The following is a 20,295-nucleotide window of genomic DNA, read 5'->3' as shown; positions in this document are numbered from 1 at the left end:
TACCGGGACTTCCACCTTTCAATTTCGGAACACCTTTCAAAATCTTTGTATAAAATATCGACACAGATTGCAGCATGACAGAACTCTGGATTTCGAGAAGAGGATCGATCAGGAAGAACACTTAATCTCTTTGTCCTTTGAGGAAAACTTATTTTTTTCCGGAATTATACAAACTATAGGTCTCTTTCGGAAGTCTGCCTAATTTTGCACCTCGGTTGATAGCGAACAGACAGCGAACTACAGTAGACCTACGATAAAATGGGTTCAATCAGCTTTTGGATGTGCTTGGTCATGACGATTTGCACCTGGCATAAAACCTTCGGATGCACTTGGATGAAGACACTTCCTAAGTCTCGGAGCATGTTCCAAGTGTTCAGCAACAACACCATAACGGTGCTTCGGGAAATGGTAGGATACTGTAATGTTTATTTACTTGTTCCTGGTCATTGAGCAGTTGTCATCTATTCAACATTTAATGTGCTGCTGTGTTTCATTTGATTCAGATACTCGTTTATGTATACAATAATAATATTGCAATCATTTGATTCTATTTTTTGGCATCTCAGGGTCATGTGGTCTCTCGAGAATCTCAGATCACTTTCCCTTACGAGGAATACAGACATGTCGATCATTTCAAGGTAAGACATGAGCATAGCCTACACTATTTAAAAAGGGTTTTGGTTCAACGTTTTTTCTCATAGTGTAGGCCAATATGCCAAATTTGCTATACTCTTCTGATATTCATAAGGCATGTACTAATACAAATCACTCTTCTTTTAGGATGACGACAAGATTGTCTTCATTTCGCAAACTCTGAACGCTATAGAGAAATTGTACCTAAGTGATAACTATGATTCTTTCTGGGACCAGAAAGTAGTTGACGAGTTTATGAGTGACCTGCATCGCCAGACCTCGGAGCTGGACCAATGTGTAAGTCTATGTGATTTTCTATTAACATTAATGCAAAAAGGCAAACATTATCCTATATTTTTTAGATTGCCACATAATGTGATTTAAACGAATCATAACATAACATTAATGACTTATATTTTGTTCCAACAGGTAAAGGTTATAAGAGCTACACTACCAAATTCTGACAAAGGAGTGAACAAAAATATGAGCCTTCACTTCAAATTCCTGAAGAATTACTTGAAACGCGAGGTATGTCAATTTGTCTTACCAAGAGAGTGCATTCACCAAATAAGGATATATTCATATGTGATGACACAACATGTGTCTATTCTAAAATATTACATGTGTGTTTCGTTCATGCAGGAATACAGCGCAAGCGGCTGGGAAGGCATAAGGAAAGTGGTGCTGGCACACATGCTAAGACTAGTCACAATAATATTGACTAACCAATGAGCCTCGTGTGTGTAGAGATTATTTATTTATACTTCTATTTTTTCTACTATTTATTTACACGGTTATTTTTATACATGTTTTATTTATTTATTATGTGAATTCACAACTCTGCGAAGTAAAACACATTTTATACTGAATAATGTATTATGTGCTAGTTATTTTTAGGCTATAGAAAATGTAACAACGTTTTCATGCATTGATTTTTGTATTTATCAAGACCATTGCGTACTGTATTTATTATTGCGACAATATTGGAAACGTTCGTTATTGTAACGATTAAATACATTTGAATAAACTAATGTGACCTCTAACAGCTGAAATATATTTTTAATCTAACATATTTACATATGGGCCTAAAAAAAGGTCCTTAGATAGGCCTGATAATGTCACACAGTGTTGTTGTGTCTTAAAACTTGAAGACTGACGATATCACACAACCCGTGCATAACGGCTGGGAAACCCTTTAAATGCGTCCACAGTGGAGGCAAGATAAGAAGACATTTCAGCACCATGGCCAACAAACAGACAGGATCGGACATGATTACAGCAATCCTGAATTAATCGTGAATAATGATTTGTGAGAAAGTTAAAGACGCATAAATATCATACCCCCAAGACATGCTAACAGCATTACAGTAACTGCCGAGGTTTGCATTTTTTTGGAGATGGGGTATGATATTTCAAATCAAATCAAACTTTATTTGTCACATGCACCGAATACAACAAGTGTTGACCTTACCGTGAAATGCTTACTTACAAGTCCTTAACCAACAGTGCAGTTCAAGAAGAGTTAAGAAAATATTGACCAAATAAACAAGTAACAAATAATTCAAAGCAACACAATAAAAGAACAATAACTAGGTTATTTACAGGGGGTACCGTTTCTGAGTCAGTGTGCCGGGGGTACAGGTTAGTTGAAGTAATTTGTACATGTAGGTAGGGGTGAATTGACTATGCATAGATATTAAACAGCGAGTAGCAGTAGTGTACAAAACAAATGGAGAAGTGGGTGTCAATGTATTGGCCATTTGATTAATTGTTCAGCAGTCTCATGGCTTGGGGGTAAAAGCTGTTAAGGAGCCTTTTGGTCCTAGACTTGGCGCTCTGGTACCGCTTGCCGTGCCGTAGCAGTGAAAACAGTCGATGACTTGAGTGACTGGAGTCTCGCACAATTTCATAGGCTTTCCTCTGATACTGTCTATTATGATATAGTTCTCGAAAGGCAGAAAGCTTTGCCCCAGTGATGTTCTGGGCCGTACCAACTACCTTCTGTAGCGTCTTACGGTTAGATAAAGACCAGTTGCCATACCAGGCGGTGATGCAACCGGTCAGAATGCTCTCGATAGTGCAGCTGTAGAAATTATTGAGGATCTGGGGACACATGCCAAATCCTTTCAGTCTCCTTAGGGAGAAAAGGTTTTGTCGTGCCCTCTTCACGACTGTCTTTGTTTGTTTGAACCATGATTGTTTTCTGGTGATCTGGACACCAAGGAATTTGAAACTCTCCACCCGCTCCAATACAGCACCGTAGATGTTAATGGGGGCCTGTTTGGCCTGTGTCAGCGATTGGGTGCAGAGATGTAGCGGAGTCAGGCGCAGGACACAGGTTTGAGCAACACAACTGAGTTTACTCACAAAAATTCAAGGAATATTCCAAATAGGAAAATACATACAAACTAACACCTACAACAACCACTAAGACACCAACAATCACGGACAGAACAGAAATGTATGCCAGAGGGATAAATAAGGAACCTGATATGGGAATTGAAACCAGGTGTGTGTAATACACAACAAAAAAATGAAAATGAAACATGGATCGGTGGTAACTAAAAAGCCGGTGACGTCGACCGCTGAACACCACCCGAACAATGAGAGTGGCCGGTTTCGGCAGAAGTCGTGACAGTACCGCCCCCAGACTCTAGCTGTGAATTGGGGACCCCAATCAGAAACTATATCCTCAGGCACCCCGTAGTGCCAGATTACGTGGGCGAACAGGGCCTCCGCAGTTTGTAGAGCCATAGGGAAACCGGGCAAAGGAAGGAGGCGGCAGAAAATGAAACATGGATCGGTGGTGATTAGAAAGCCGGTGACGTCGACCGCCGAACACCACCCGAACAAGGAGAGGGGCCTTCGGCGGAAGTCGTGACAGCCCGCCTTTTCCTGTACTTCACGATCAGCCCTTTGTATTGCTCACATTGAGGGAGAGGTTGTTGTCTTGGCACCACACTGCCAGTTCTCTGACCTCCTCCTTATAGGCTGTATGGTCGTGGTGGGTGAAGGCCAACCACTTTGTGTCGTCAGCAAACTTAATGATGGTGTTGGAGTCGTTTTTGGCCACGCAGTTATTGGGTGAACAGGGAGTACAGGAGGGGACTAAGTACACACCCCGGAGGGGCCCCAGTGTTGAGGATAAGCGTGACAGATGTTTTGTTGCCTACCCTTACCACCTGAGGGCGGCCCATCAGGAAGTCCAGGATCCAGTTGCGGAGGGAGATGTTTAGTCTCAGGGTCCTTAGCTTGGTGATGAGTTCCTGGGAAATCGGTATGTCTTTCTCGTCAGACTTGTTAAAGAATAAAGCTTCTTCCAGTTCGTTGTGAGTAATCGCTGTTTTGATGTCCAGTAGATATTTCCGGTCGTAAGAGACGGTAGCAGCAACCGTACTAACATTGAGGGAGAGGTGTGGTGCCAAGACAACAACAAGTTAAAAAATAAATGACAAACAACGCAAAAAACAATCTATTTGTGCATCTGGGTAGGCATATAACGTGAACGTCTAGCAAACGAAAGGCAGCGAGTTCGTATCTCATCACAGACAACCTTATCATTTTAAGTAACGTTGTAATGGTAAGAGTTTATTTTGTCCTTGTGGTATAATATTTTAGCTTCTGTAACTTTCTCACTTATTATTCAAAGATTCATACACGATTATCAAAAATTATTGTAGAATCCACATAAATGTAGAAGTGCTTAGAAGCATATTCTTCTTTTGTTTACAGTAAAAGTGACTCCAAAATGACACAAAACATGATCTACCATTCATTTCTATTGGACACAAAATAAATCTGACACTCAACCAAAACAAACAGCAAATGCATCCAACTAGTTTGTAGAGTCGCAAACTGGATTTAGTCATTGGGAGCTATCAAAATGGGACCAAATATGTGTTACTACTGCAATACACATATAAGTTCATTTCTCCCAATACTTTTGGTCCCCTAAAATGGAGGGAGTATCTACAAAAAGTGTTGTAATTTCAGAAAATATGTCAGATCTCCCCAAGGAGATGTGGGTGTGGAGTCAGGCGCAGGAAAAACAAGTTCCGAAAGAAAATGGTGTTTCATTTAACAAGTTCAAAATAACAGGACTCCGGACTACAACAGTAGCCACAAACCATACTAAAACACAGTCCAGGGAAAAACACCTGTTAAAAAATAAACTAGAGAAAACGCAACCCAAAACTTACTGACAGTCAAACAAAAACAATCCCGCACATAACCCAAAGGAAATGGCGAGATTAAATACCCCCTCTAATGGACCAAAATGAAACCAGGTGAAACACAAAACAGACATAACCAAAAGAAAAAGGGAAAAAAAGGAACGGTGGCAGCTAGTAGACCGGTGACGAGGACCTGCCGAGCGCCGCCCGAACAGGGAGAGGAGCCACCTTTGGTGGACGTTGACGCCGGCCTCGAGGACGACCCAGAGGGCGAGGCGCAGGGCTATCAGGATGGAGGCAGTGGAACTCACCCAGCAGAGATGGGTCCAAGATGTCCCCCACCGGCACCCAGCACCTCTCCTCCGGACCGTAAACATGCACTGAAACGGCGACAGGTCCGTGGAGGAGTGGCAAAGTGAATTCTGGGCCATCTCGGCCCATGGAACGAACCTTGCCCATTCTCCAGGCCGTTCCTGTCAATATGACCGCAGAAATCAACCCAGATCCTGGTTCACTCTCTCCACCTGCCCATTACTCTCAGGGTGAAAACCAGAGGTCAGGCTGATCGAGACCCCCAGACGCTTCATGAACGCCTTCTAAACACGGGAAGTGAACTGGGGACCCCAATCAGAAACTATATCCTCATGCACCCCGTAGTGCCGGAAGACATGTGTAAACAGGGCCTCGCAGTCTGTAGGACCTTAGGGACAACGGGCAAAGGGAGGAGAAGGCAGGACTTATAGAACCGATCCACAACGACCAGGATCATAGTGTTCCCCCTGTGACGTAGGAAGATGACTAAGAAAGTCCACCGACAGGTGTGACCGAGGCTGCTGTGGAACGGAAGGGGCTGTAACTTCCCTCTAGGCAGGTGTCTAGCAGCCTTACACTGAGCGCACACTGAACAGGAGGAAACATAAACCCTCACATCCTTAGCCAAGGTGGGCCACCAGAGCTTCCCCCACCAGAGCTTCCCCCTAAGAGCACGCACTGTCCTCTCGATCCCCAGATGACCAGAGGAGGGTAGCGTGTGGGCCCACTTGATCAATCTATCACGAACACCAAGCAGGACGTACCTCCGACCCGCTGGACACTGTGGTGGAGGAGGTTCTAACCGAGACGCCCGCTCGATGTCCACGTCCACCTCCCATAATACCGGTTACACCAGACAAGAAGCCGGAAGTATGGGGGTGGGATCGATGGGCCGGTCCTCGGGTATCATAGAGATGGGACAGTGCGTCGGCCTTCGTGTTACGGGAACCTCGTCTGTATGAGATAGTGAAGCGAAATCTGGTTAAAAACATCGCCCACCTTGCCTGATGAGGATTCAGTCTCCTCGCCGCTCAGATGTACTCCAGATTACAGTGGTCAGTCCAGATGAGAAAAGAGTGTTTCGCACCCTCAAGCCAATGTCTCCACACCTTCAGAGCTTTTACAACAGCCAGCAACTCCCGATCCCCCACATCATAGTTTCTCTCTGCCGGACTGAGCTTCCTCGAAAAGAAAGTGCAGGGGCGAAGCTTCGGGGGCATGCCCGAGCGCTGTGATAGCATGCCAACACCAGCCTCGGACGCATATACCTCCAATATGAATGGCAAAGAGGGGTCCGGATACACCAATACGGGAGCATCGGTAAACAATGACTTCAGACGACCAAAAGCTCTGTCCGCCTCCGCCGACAACTGCAAGCGCACCGCCCCCCCCTTCAGCAGTGAGGTAATGGGAGCAGCAACCTGCCCAAAAGCCCGGATAAACCTCCTGTAGTAATTGGCAAACCCTAAAAACCGCTGCACCTCGGAGTCGCACGGCCACAATGCGGTCACACTCCATCACCACCCCAGATGTGGAAATGCGATACCCCAGGAAAGAGACAGGCTTGTTTGGAGAACATACATTTCTCGGCCTTGACGTACAGGTCATGCTCCAACAGTCGTCCAAGTTCCTTGTGCACCAGAGACACATGCGCGGAGAATGTGGTGGAATAGATCAGTATGTCATCGATGTAAACCACTACACCCTGCCCGTGCAGGTCCCTGAGAATCTCATCAACAAAGGATTGGAAAACGGCTGGTGCTTTTTTCAACCCATACGGCATGACGAGGTACTCATAATGGCCAGATGTGGTACTAAATGTGGTTTTCCACTCATCTCACTCCTGGATTCGCACAAAGTTATACACGCACCTAAGATCCAGTTTTGTGAAGAAGCGTGCTCCGTGGAATGACTCCACCGCCGTGGCGATGAGAGGTAGCCGGTAACTGAACCCCACTGTGATGCAATTTATACCTCTATAGTCAATGCACGGACGCAGGCCTTCCTCCTTCATCTTCACAAAAAAAGAAACTCGAGGAGACAGGTGATGTGGAGGGCCGAATGTACCCCTGTCCCAGATATTCGATTTTTCTCAGGATTTCACCTGCAATATCAGTTCTGTTATACTCACAGACAATATTTTTACAGTTTTGGAAACTTTAGTGTTTTCTATCCTAAGCTGTCATTTATATGCATATTCTAGCATCTGGTCCTGAGAAATAGGCGGTTTACTTTGGGAACGTTATTTTTCCAAAAATAAAAATAGTGCCCTCTAGTTTCAAGAGGTAAACAAGTTCAAAATAGCAGGACCCCAGACTACAACAGCAGCCACAAACCCTACTAAGACAGTCCAGGGAAAAAACACCTGTTCAAAAATTAACAAGAGAAAACGCAATCTAAAACTAATTGACAGTCAAAAGAAAACCCAAAGGAAATGGAGAGATGAAATATCCCCCTAGTTAACCAAAATGAAACCAGGTGAAACACAAAACAGACATAACCAAAAGAAAAGGAAAAAGGATCAGTGGGAGAGGAGCCACCGTCGGTGAAGGTCGTGACAAAATACCCTCAAATTAAAGCTGACAGTCTGCCCATTAACCTCATAGTCATGGATCATTTCAAATCCAAAGTGCAAGAGTACAGAGCCATAACAACCAAACGTGTCACTGTCCCAATCCTTTTTGAGCTCATGGTGTTTGTTAAATTGCTCAAGCTCAGTCAATTTGGTTGGGAATAATTGATAGATAGCAGTATTCATACCTTGTCTCTAACTTGACCAATGAGGAACACTAAACACCTCTTGGAAAGCCATTCTGGTGTGTCTTTTGCCTTAAAATGTGTGTAATTGTCCCACTGAAAAATGTAACGATAACCTAGTGTTAGATCTTCAAAGGACTAAGGCATGTTGTCCTCTATTTTTTCCTCTTGGCTTTACTCATTTCATATTTATTTTGATCCTGACAAACTCCCCAGTCCCTGCTGGTGACAAGTCTACCCATAACATGATGCAGCCACTGTAAACCGTGAAAATACAGACAGCAAGTGCATCGGTGATGTTGTACCCACAGCGTTTATTAAAACATTCCCCAACCAGAAACCGTGGATTGATGGCAGCATTCACGCGAAACTGAAAGCGCAAACCACTGCTTTTAATCAGGGCAAGGTGAACGGAAACATGACCGAATACAAAAGGGTAGCTATTCCCTCCACAAGGCAATCAAACAAGCTAAGCGTCAGTATAGAGACACAGTAGAGTCGCAATTCAACGGCTCAGACGAGAGGTATGTGGCAGAGTCTACAGTCAATCACGGATTACAAAATGAAAACCAGCCACGTCGCGGACCAGGATGTCTTGCTCCCAGACAGATTAAACAACTTCTTTGCTCGCTTCGAGGACAATACAGTGCCACTGACACAGCCCGCTACCAAAACCTGCGGACTCTACTTCACTGCAGCCGACGTGATTAAAGTATTTAAATGTGTTAATCCTCGCAAGGCTGCAGGCCCAGACGTCCTCAGAGCATGTGCAGACCAGCTGGCTGGTGTGTTTAAGGACATATTCAATCAATCCTTATCCCAGTCTGCTGTTCCCACATGCTTCAACCTATAGAGGTATAAATTGCATCACAGTGGGGTTCAGTTACCGGCTACCTCTCATCGCCACGGCGGTGGAGTCATTCCACGGAGCACGCTTCTTCACAAAACTGGATCTTAGGTGCGTGTATAACTTTGTGCGAATCCAGGAGTGAGATGAGTGGAAAACCACATTTAGTACCACATCTGGCCATTATGAGTACCTCGTCATGCCGTATGGGTTGAAAAAAGCACCAGCCGTTTTCCAATCCTTTGTTGATGAGATTCTCAGGGACCTGCACGGGCAGGGTGTAGTGGTTTACATCGATGACATACTGATCTATTCCACCACATTCTCCGCGCATGTGTCTCTGGTGCACAAGGAACTTGGACGACTGTTGGAGCATGACCTGTACGTCAAGGCCGAGAAATGTATGTTCTCCAAACAAGCCTGTCTCTTTCCTGGGGTATCGCATTTCCACATCTGGGGTGGTGATGGAGTGTGACCGCATTGTGGCCGTGCGACTCCGAGGTGCAGCGGTTTTTAGGGTTTGCCAATTACTACAGGAGGTTTATCCGGGCTTTTGGGCAGGTTGCTGCTCCCATTACCTCACTGCTGAAGGGGGGGGCGGTGCGCTTGCAGTTGTCGGCGGAGGCGGACAGAGCTTTTGGTCGTCTGAAGTCATTGTTTACCGATGCTCCCGTATTGGTGTATCCGGACCCCTCTTTGCCATTCATATTGGAGGTAGATGCGTCCGAGGCTGGTGTTGGCATGCTATCACAGCGCTCGGGCATGCCCCCAAAGCTTCGCCCCTGCACTTTCTTTTCGAGGAAGCTCAGTCCGGCAGAGAGAAACTATGATGTGGGGGATCGGGAGTTGCTGGCTGTTGTAAAAGCTCTGAAGGTGTGGAGACATTGGCTTGAGGGTGCGAAACACTCTTTTCTCATCTGGACTTTAACCTCATAGTCATGGATCATTTCAAATCCAAAGTGCAAGAGTACAGAGCCATAACAACCAAACGTGTCACTGTCCCAATCCTTTTTGAGCTCATGGTGTTTGTTAAATTGCTCAAGCTCAGTCAATTTGGTTGGGAATAATTGATAGATAGCAGTATTCATACCTTGTCTCTAACTTGACCAATGAGGAACACTAAACACCTCTTGGAAAGCCATTCTGGTGTGTCTTTTGCCTTAAAATGTGTGTAATTGTCCCACTGAAAAATGTAACGATAACCTAGTGTTAGATCTTCAAAGGACTAAGGCATGTTGTCCTCTATTTTTTCCTCTTGGCTTTACTCATTTCATATTTATTTTGATCCTGACAAACTCCCCAGTCCCTGCTGGTGACAAGTCTACCCATAACATGATGCAGCCACTGTAAACCGTGAAAATACAGACAGCAAGTGCATCGGTGATGTTGTACCCACAGCGTTTATTAAAACATTCCCCAACCAGAAACCGTGGATTGATGTACAAAATGTATCACAATCCACTTTAAACAATGCCACTTCATATAATGTTTACATACCCTACATTACTCATCTCATATGTATATACTATACTCGATGCCATCTACTGCATCTTGCCTATGCCGTTCTGTACCATCTCTCATCCATATATTTTTATGTACATATTCTTTCATTCCTTTACAGTGTGTGTATAAGGTAGTTGTTGTGAAATTGTTAGTTTAGATTACTCGTTGGGTATTACTGCATTGTAGGAACTAGAAGCACAAGCATTTCGCTACACTCACATTAACATCTGCTAACCATGTGTATGTGACAAATAAAATATAATTTGATTTGATTTGAGTTTCACTCTCTGATGTATTGTGTTGGATTTGCCACAGCATTTTTTATTTAGTCACAAAAGTTAATTAATTTACCATGTTGTCTTTGCCATGTTGCAACCCGATTGGATGTTTTAGAATTAGTTATTTTTGAATAGGTTTACTTCTTTTCACGTTGTCATTCAGGCCTGTAATGTGGAGTGAATGCAAAATGGTGTTGATCCCACGCAGAGTTTTCTATCTGCTCAGCCAATACACACTGTAGCTATTTTAAAATAATCTTTAGCCTCATAGTGACATTCCTGAGTTTCCATTCACTCCCACCGCTCATTTAGGAAGGATGTTGAGATATTTGCAGTTTCTGGTTGCAATTATACACAATCCAGAGATGAATTACCATACTTGACCTTACTCAAAATATTCAGGGGGTTGACAATACAGAGACAGGGGAAGTTGCTCTCAAATCCTGAGAACCACTACTTTTGCAAACAGTTGGACCACATTCATGAAATAAATAATAACAAATAATTATCATTCAATTGTGTGAATAATATCCCTGGCTGTCATGCGGAGCTTTTGGCGGCCATCCATGGTTCCTGAAGTCTCCACATTCGTCGCCGCCTGCACTGTGTGTGCACAAAATAAGAGTCCGCGGCAAGCTCTGGATGGCCTTCTTCAACCACTCCCTGTTCCTCACCCCCCCTCGTCCCATATCTCTCTGGACATTGTTACTGGTCTTTCTCTATCAGATGGCATTACCACTATCCTGACAGTGGTGAATAGGTCTTCTATCCACCCATTTTATTCCCCTTCCCAAGTTACCCTCAGCCAAGGAGATGGCTCAGCTCATGGTGCAGCACTTCTTCCATATCCATGGACTTCCAGTCGATATGGTCTCCGATCGTGGTCCTCAGTTCTGGCATTCTGCACCCTCATTTGGTCTCCGGACAGCCTGTCCTCTGGTTTTCACCCCTAATCTAACGGTCAGTCGGAGCGAGCCAGTGAGAACTTGGAGACGGCTCTTCATTGCCTCGTCTCTGCCATCCCCACCACCTGGAGCCAGCAACTTGTGTGGGTGGAATACGCCCATAACACCCTTCCCTAATCGCCCTTCAAGTGTTACTTGGGATATCAGCCCCCGCTCTTTCCTGAGCAAGAAGAAGAAGTTAGCATACCCTCTGCCCCGATGTTCGTCCGCCGCTGTTGCCGTACCTGGAAGAGAGCCCGGAGTACCTGGAAGACCACATCTAGGTATCGGCGACAGGCGGATCGCCTACGGACCGCTGATCCCCGTTATCGGCTCGTGCAGAAGGTATATTTTTCCACTCGGGACCAGCCCCTCCTGGTGGAGTCTCGTGAACTTTACCCTCGTTTCATTTCTCTTTTCCACATCTCTAAAATCCTTAGCCCCTCTGCTGTCCGTCTCCTGTTTCCCCGCACCCTCTGTATACATTCCACTTTTCATGTGTCTAGGACTAAACCTCTGTCTCACAGACCATTGTCTCCTGTTTCCAGGATTACGTCTCTTTGCCTGCGTTGACCTACCAATTGCCTAACATCCTGTACCTGCCTGAATCTGATTTGGATTACGAATCTTTGCCTGACTTGGTTTACCTTTTGCTTGCCTCTTGTAGTATAATAAACTCTGAGACTTGTACTATCCGCCTCCTGTGTCTGCATCTTGGTCTTAGTCTGAGCCGTTAGCAGTGTTGTAAATGTTAGTTATGTTTTAAAATCCAATTTTAAGAATATACATTGTAGAAATGGGTTACGACTTTGTGGTGTTTGTGTGTGGTCAGGGGGAGACCCAGCTGTATCCTAGAGGAGCATGGATAATGGTCTAAGTTCCAACGTTTTCATTATAGGTGTTGCTTAAATAGCCAATATGAAGATCATGCATGGCTATAAAATATTCAGTGTTAGTCTTTGATTGAATTGGTTAAACTGTACGTTATTATTTTTATTACCGGTGGGAGAAAAGCTATGCACACTGAGCCTTGCGTTTCAACTTGTGACGTTCTGGGTGTCGTGAGTGGGAAGTCAGGCGCAGGAAACAGAGAGTTCAATATAGTGATATTTTAATGCACACACGGTGAACAACGGCCACCCCACGAAACACTGGGTGCTCAAAACAAATGCCCCAGACACTGGGGACGAAAACTGTCCCGCAAACTCCACGAACAGAAACCAACACGTTCGTCTACACCAAACACAAAGGTTACAATAATTAATCCCGCACAAAGATACGGGCGTCCCGGCTGACTAATAAAGCCCAACTAATTACAACAAACTCAAAACAGGTGTAACCAATAAACACATGAGGAGGGGGAGGAAAGAATCAGCCGCAGCTAGTAGGCCGGCGACGACGAGCGCCGAGCGCCACCCGAAAGGGAAGGGGAGCCACCTTCGGTCGGAGTCGTGACACAACTGGCAGGTCAGCTCTTTCAACAAAACCTGACACAATGGAACACTATCACATTAGGGGAGCTGCAGGTCCTTCTTGCTCGACAAAATATGACCTATTCGGAATGTGGAGGTTCTTGGTGATGTTGTATTTATTCATTGCATTGCACAGTAGGCTATTACCTTATTAATCATAGTATCCGTGTAATTCATTGTATTAATATTATTCACAAGGAAATTCATATTAAAGTTGTTTGTTAGGTTTACTATTTTTTCCGGGTTAGAAACATGAGTGTGCATCTTAACCCTCGCATTTGAGACAAGGTGAAGAACTACTTCAAACAGCTGGATGACTTTCTTTCACATGAGGTAAAACATCTCCTATGTTTACTTTTTTGGGTCACTATAACTATGACGTAAGCCTATGTGTGCCATGTTTAATTTTAAAATAAAATCAAATATATTCGTTTCCTGCTTTTTCTTTCAGAAATCAGTTCGTGCCCACTGGAGGTCTTGAGAGTTGAAATAGAGGGCATCCTGAGACATTTTCAGAAGAATTTAACAAAAATGCCAAGAATATACGTGTCATGGTAGCATGTTGTAGTTACATTTTGGATAAAAGTTTATTAAAACATGTGTTATAAGATAATATTGTTCTTTATAAGTAATAAGTTCTAGATAGAACCAAAAAGGGTTTTATTGATTGTTTCATATATGGCACCCCTGAAGGTTCTACATAGAACCCTTTTCTAGAGTGTGTATAATATTTGAATAAACACACGCACACACAGCTTATATTTGTTAGAAATGTGCTAGCAAATTTGTAAAGATGTGTGACCTGAATCAACCGATTAATGAAGACGAATTTCTCAATGAAATGTTACCATAATACCATACCAACATCATCTTCAATGAAAAACAACAAACGCCTTTAGAATACACTTTTAGACAAGACATCATTATGACTGTGGCATTTTATCACTGTAAAAAATGGTTTATTCATATAGTTATTAATAATATAAAGTATATACTGTATATTATGCAACATAATCGTTATTATATTTTGAATGTTAGTTCAATGGAGAATACCAATCGCTCTTAAAACAAAGCCTATACTCTTCAGTCGCTGGGGAGGAAAGGTAATAGATGCAGAGGTCCCATCAACTTACATAACTGGAGGAATATATAAAATATGTGTTTACAAGTCCATTAAAGACAAGACTATTGAATACTTTGACAGATTATCTACGTGAAAGACCTATCATACGCACACATTCCTAATGGCCCAGATTCAAAAGCCCCCGCAATATAGGCTCAAAATGAAGCAGTATTCCCAAGGTCAATACTACTTGTGCACTTCATAGGCTACCACTGTCTTTTTCTGAAAACCGGGAGCATATAGAAGGGGGTCTATCAAAATATTTCAGACCACCCAAACCTGTTTCTAAAACGAAATAAAGTCACGTTGAGTGTCTAATTCATACAACCCATACAAGGTTGATCTGTATCTTTACATAGACAGTTGGGGTCCACAAACCACAATTACCTTTAAAGCAGGTGGTTACAACGTAGTTGACACCAAAGTTTCTGAGTGCAAATGAAAAGGTGTTGCGTTTTCAAACATGAAATACTTTGGTTTTCGAAGTGAAAGGCCAAACTAAATTTGTTCTACATGGTGATATTTATTTTTAGCGCATAGTCCGATGGATTCACATGTTTATTTTTTTCTTCAAATAAATCCTGTTTGAAAGGCCAAAATGTCATGATAAAATAGCAAATAGCTCAAGATGTAACAATTATTCGAGCGATGCACCTGTCCTTTCGGTGCATGTTCTTCACACGTACAACAACACTCAGGTATGAAAGTGTAGGGGAACTTCCACCTTTCACTTTTGGAATACCTTGCAGACTCGTTGTATAAAGGATCGACACAGGTTGGAGAATGGCAGAACTTGGGTGGCAGAACTGGTATTGATCAGTCAGGAAGAACACTTTATCTCTTTATCCGTTGCGGACAATTTACTTTTGTCGGAATTATACGAAGTAGTCTATCTTTCGGAAGTGCATCAACGTTGATAGCGGACAGACCGAGAACTACAGTAGACCTACGCTAAAATGGGTTCAATCAGCTTTTGGATGTGCTTGGTCATGACGATTTGCACCTGGAATAAAACCATCGGATGCACATGGATGAAGACACTGCCTCGGTCTCCGAGCATGTTCCAAGTGTTCAGCAACAACACCATAACGATGCTTCAGAAAATGGTAGGATATAGGGTCATGTTTATTCACTCGTTCCTGTTCATTGAACTCTTGTCATCTTTTCAATATTTCATGAGCTGCTATGTTTCATTTAAATGACCTGACTCCTTTTTGTACAATAATAATAATGCAATATTTTGTTTATATTTTTTGGCATCTCAGGGTCATGATGTCTCTCGAGGACCTCAGATCACTTTCCCTGACAAACAATACAGACAAGTCAATAATTTCAAGGTAAGAAATAGGCATTAAAAAATGTTTTTTTAAGAGTGGATTAAACACTGAATTCGGGAAGTATTCAGACCCCTTCACCTTTTCCACATTTTGTTATGTTACAGACCATTTCTAAAATGGAATACAAATAAATAAATAAACATCATCAATGTACACACAATATCCCATAATGAAGAAGCAAAAAAACAGTTTTTGTTTTTCATAAATTAGCGAAAATGGCGAAAAACATGTTTTGGCTTTGTCATTATGGGTTATTGTGTGTAGATTGATGACTGAAATCATATTTATTACATTTTAACATAAAGGCTGTAACGTAACAAAATGTACATATAGTGAAGTGTTCTGAACACTTTCCGAATGCACTGTATATAATTAGGTTATAACGAATTTACAATTTGCTATAATTTTTCGATATTTGCCATCAATTCATAAGGGATATACTAATACAAATCACTCTTCTTCTAGGCTGACGAACAGATTGCCTTCATTTCGCATACTCTGAACGCTATAAAGAAATTGTACAGCAGTGGTAAATATGAGTCCACCGCCTGGGACCAGAAAGGAGTTGACAAGTTTATGAATAACCTCTATCGCCAGACCTCGGAGCTGGACCAATGCGTATGTCATTTGTGATTTTCGCCTCTTAAAACATTAATGCAAAAAGGAAAACATTATACTATCCTTCTTGATTATAATAAAAGTAGTTACATGTTATTCAAAACATAATATTTAATTAATGATTTGTATTTGGTTCTAACAGGTAAAGGCTATGAAAACTAGACTATCAAAGTCTGTCAACAGAGTGAACAAAAAGATGAGCCTTCACTTCAAGTTCCTGAAGCATTACTTGAAACGCGAGGTAGGTTGATCCATTTGTCTTATAAAGAGATTACATTCACCAAATCTGGATGTATTTATGTGATGATACAATATGTGTCTATTCTAAAATATTAACAAGTGTATTTCGTTTATGCAGGATTACAGCGCAGGCGGCTGGGAAGACATAAGGACAGTGGTGCTGGCACACCTACAAAGACTAGACACAACATTAAGTAGCCAATGAGCGTTATGTGTGTGTTGTGTAGATATTTGTTATTTATATATCTATTTATCTATTCTTATATCTAACTATTTTTTTTACATGTTTACTTATTTGTTTTTTTTTAACGTATTTATTTATTGTGTAGTCATGTATTCACAACTCCGAGGAGTAAATCATTTTTTTATTCTGAATAGTTATGTGATTAACTTAGGCTATACATAGCCTAATGTATCAATGTTTCCGTGCATTTTTTTTGTATTAATGAAGGCCATTGCAGACTGTATTTATTATTGCAACCTGATAGGAAATGTTTGTTATTGTAATAATGAAATATGTTAAAATTAAATAAATGTGTCCTCTACAGCTGTAGTTGTAATTTATCGCATACACACATTTAGCAGATATTTTAACGGCTGTAGCTTTATGCTTGTTTTTCTAGCTCTACCACTGCAGTAATATCTGACAATACAAAACAATACACACAAATCTAAAAGAAAATGAATGGACATAAGAAACATAGAAATATGTCGGATTCCGGAGTATATATACACAGTACCAGTCAAAAGTTTGGACACACCTCAGGGTTTTTCTTTATCTTTTCTATTTTCTACATTGTAGAATAATAATGAAGACATCAACACTATGAAATAACACATATGGAATCATGTAGTAACCAAAAAAGTGTTAAACAAATCCAAATATCTGTTATATTTGAGATTATTCAAAGTATCCACCCAGCTTTGATGTCTACACTCTTGGCATTCTCTGAACCAGCTTCAGGAGGTAGTCACCTGGAATGCATTTCAATTAACAGGTGTGCCTTGTTAAAAGTTAATTTGTGTAATATCTTTCCTTCTTAATGCGTTTTAGCCAATCAGTTGTGTTGTGACAAGTTAGGGGGGTATACAGAAGATAGCACTATTTGCTAAAATACCAAGGCCATATTTCTGTCAGGAACAGCTCAAATAAGCAAAGAGAAATGACAGTCCATCATTACTTTGAGACATGAATGTCAGTCAATGCGGGAAATTTCAAGAACTTTGAATGTTTATTCAAGTGCAGTTGCAAAAACCATCAAGAGCTATGATGAAACTGGCTCTCATGAGGACAGCCACAGGAAAGGAAGACACAGTTACATCTGCTGCAGAGGAGAACGTCATTAGAGTTACCAGCTTCAGAAATTGCAGCCCAAATAAATGATTCACAGAGTTCAATTAAAAGACACATCTCAACATCAAGTGTCCATGGGAGACTGCCTGAATCAGTCCTTCGTGGTCGAATTGCCTCATAGGAAACACTACATGTGTGTGTGTGTGTGTGTGTGTGTGTGTGTGTGTGTGTGTGTGTGTGTGTGTGTGTGTGTGTGTGTGTGTGTGTGTGTGTGTGTGTGTGTGTGTGTGTGTGTGTGATTGGATGCATTTACATTATGGACAGTATGTGGATAGATTTTCTATAAACTTGCAAACTTTTCTGATTACCTTGCTTTGTCATTATCGGGTATTGTGTCAAGATTGAAGAAGATTCTTTAAAAAAAAATGTTTTAATAAGGATGTAACGTAACAAAATGTAGAAAAAGTCAATGGGTCGGAACACTTTCCAAATGCACTGTACCTTAGTTGAATGCACTGTACCTTAGTTGAATGCACTGTACCTTAGTTGTATACACGGTACCTTAGTTGAATGCACTGTACCTTAGTTGAATGCACTGTACCTTAGTTGAATGCACTGTACCTTAGTTGAATGCACTGCACCTTAGTTGAATGCACTGCACCTTAGTTGAATGCACTGTACCTAGTTGAATGCACTGCACTGTACCTTAGCTGAATGCACTGTACCTTAGTTGAATGCACGGTAAGTCGCTGTGAATAAAAGTGTCTGCTGAATGACCAAAATGTAATGACCAGACCAAATCGGAACCAATCATAGACATTTAGGCTATGTTTCACAACTTTGAACAGCACAGTATGGTATGGAACAGTTCAATACAATAGAGCAGAGTAGAGTACAATAAAGTATAGGATAGTACAGTACAGTAGATATTAATTCAATACAGTACAGTATAGTGTAATTCAGTAGAGTACCTTACAGTTTAGTAAATCAGTGTAAAGTAGGCTACACTCTACTGTGCTGTACACTACTGTACGTTACTTTCCTTTACTTTTACTGTACTAAACACTGTACTGTAGTGAACTGTAGTCTACTGTACTCTTTTGTATTGTATTGTACTGTACACTCCACTGTAATGAACTGTACTCTGCTGTTCTGAATTATAATTTTCTTTACTTTACCGTACTGTACACTGTACTGTAATGAACTGTGCTCTACTGTACTCTTCTGTACTGTACTGTACTGTACTGTACACTCCACTGTAATGATTTGTACTCTGCTGTTCTCTACTGTACTGTGCTGTCCAAATTTATTAATGGACAATGAAATTAACAATCAAAGCAAAAATCTGACCAAATAAAGAAGGCCTGTCCAGAAAACACCGTGCTTGGTGGGTAGGCACGATGTATCCTGTACACATTGGGAAGATGCAGTTTAGACATTGTTTGCTCATTGACCTCTTACACATTCTAAATTCTATAGTTCTACATCGTTGATATGTCAGTTAGACATTAACATTTTATAATGATGTCTTGGCAAAGTCTTCCCAATATCAAACGCTCTCCAAACTACATATTCCCACTCGATATGTCGGCCAAAGGTGTCTATGATTACTGGGGAGAAGACTCAGGTGAAACTGATGACATCGCACCACTTGTGTAAAACAGCTGGGAAAACCCCAAAATGCGTCCAACACAGGCGTGTCATGTGACGTAAGAAGACGTTTCAGCACCATTGACAGGTATCACTACTAGCGCTAAAACCCACGAAGACGTCAGCCTCTTCAACAGTTTGAACATCGTCACACGGCAACGATTCTATCAGTGGTTCTGTGTTGTGGCCGCAGGCCTGTTGCTACTGTTATTGTCCTGCTTACTAGGGTACCAATTCCCCTAACCCCTAAACTTAAATTTGTAAAACTATATGTGATGGGAAATATAGCTCTCTGACTCTTTGGTATCACGTTTCAAGTGTCACTATTATGTTTCCTCATGGCTGGTCCTATTAAGGCTATAACGAATAACACCAAGGCCCGTATTTATAAAGCATCTCAGAGAATTGGAGTGAATAAATGCAGCAGAATAATTAGGCTACATCTGAAAATTTAGCCTATAACATGACATTTCAATATGATTCCACCCATGACATTTTAACAAGACCCTGATGGAACAGGTGTGTTCAAACTGTGTAGAAACAAAAGCCTGCACCTTCTCCTGCTGGTCTCCAGGACCGTGCAGACAGTTTTGGTGACCACTTCCCTAAAGTATATGATCTTTACAGTTGAACAGGCTTTGAATATTATGAATTAATCCCAATAATATATAGAAAAGGGGAGAAATGAACCAATGCCAAGATTTGACTTGCATAGTCAAAAACGTGCATAGCACTATGACACACACAGACAGACAGACAGACAAACAGACAGACACAGACAGACAGACAGACAGACAGACAGACAGACAGACAGACAGACAGACAGACAGACAGACAGACAGACAGACAGACAGACACACACACACACACACACACACAACAGTAGAATAGCCCTGTCAAAAAGATTGACTCTGTAGTGAAAATATCCCTGATATCGTAGCCTATACCAAGGTACTTTTGTCACATATTATTTTTCATTTCCCCTTGTAATAAAAACGACAAATAGAAAGTTCCAACAAATCATGTTGTCGTTGCTTGTCAACATTGCATCCCCAGCTGACAACAGTAAGATGAAAGTTGGTGACGTCATTGTGAAAATGAAAGTTGGGAGATCT

General features: G+C 41.8%; 2 protein-coding genes across 2 annotated transcripts; both read left to right on the top strand.

The window, feature by feature from the left end:
- Positions 1-258: 258 nt before the first annotated feature.
- Positions 259-1,365, top strand: LOC109892217 (interferon a3-like). The gene is made up of 5 exons (XM_020484654.1): positions 259-408; positions 567-638; positions 781-930; positions 1,063-1,161; positions 1,276-1,365. Exons 1-5 carry the CDS (start codon positions 259-261, stop codon positions 1,363-1,365), a joined length of 561 nt encoding a protein of 186 aa, XP_020340243.1.
- A 13,626-nt stretch (positions 1,366-14,991) lies between these two features.
- On the top strand, positions 14,992-16,701 carry LOC109892216 (interferon a3-like). Its single transcript, XM_020484653.1, has 5 exons — positions 14,992-15,147; positions 15,307-15,378; positions 15,844-15,996; positions 16,139-16,237; positions 16,355-16,701. The coding sequence occupies exons 1-5, from the start codon at positions 14,998-15,000 to the stop codon at positions 16,439-16,441; spliced, it is 561 nt and encodes a 186-aa protein (XP_020340242.1). The 5' UTR covers positions 14,992-14,997; the 3' UTR covers positions 16,442-16,701.
- The last annotated feature ends 3,594 nt before the right edge of the window (positions 16,702-20,295 follow it).

This window comes from Oncorhynchus kisutch, linkage group LG6, assembly GCF_002021735.2.
Source record: "Oncorhynchus kisutch isolate 150728-3 linkage group LG6, Okis_V2, whole genome shotgun sequence".
NCBI lineage: Eukaryota > Metazoa > Chordata > Actinopteri > Salmoniformes > Salmonidae > Oncorhynchus > Oncorhynchus kisutch.
Note: the sequence above shows the minus strand (reverse complement) of the source record. Positions and strands in the feature narration are given on the sequence as shown.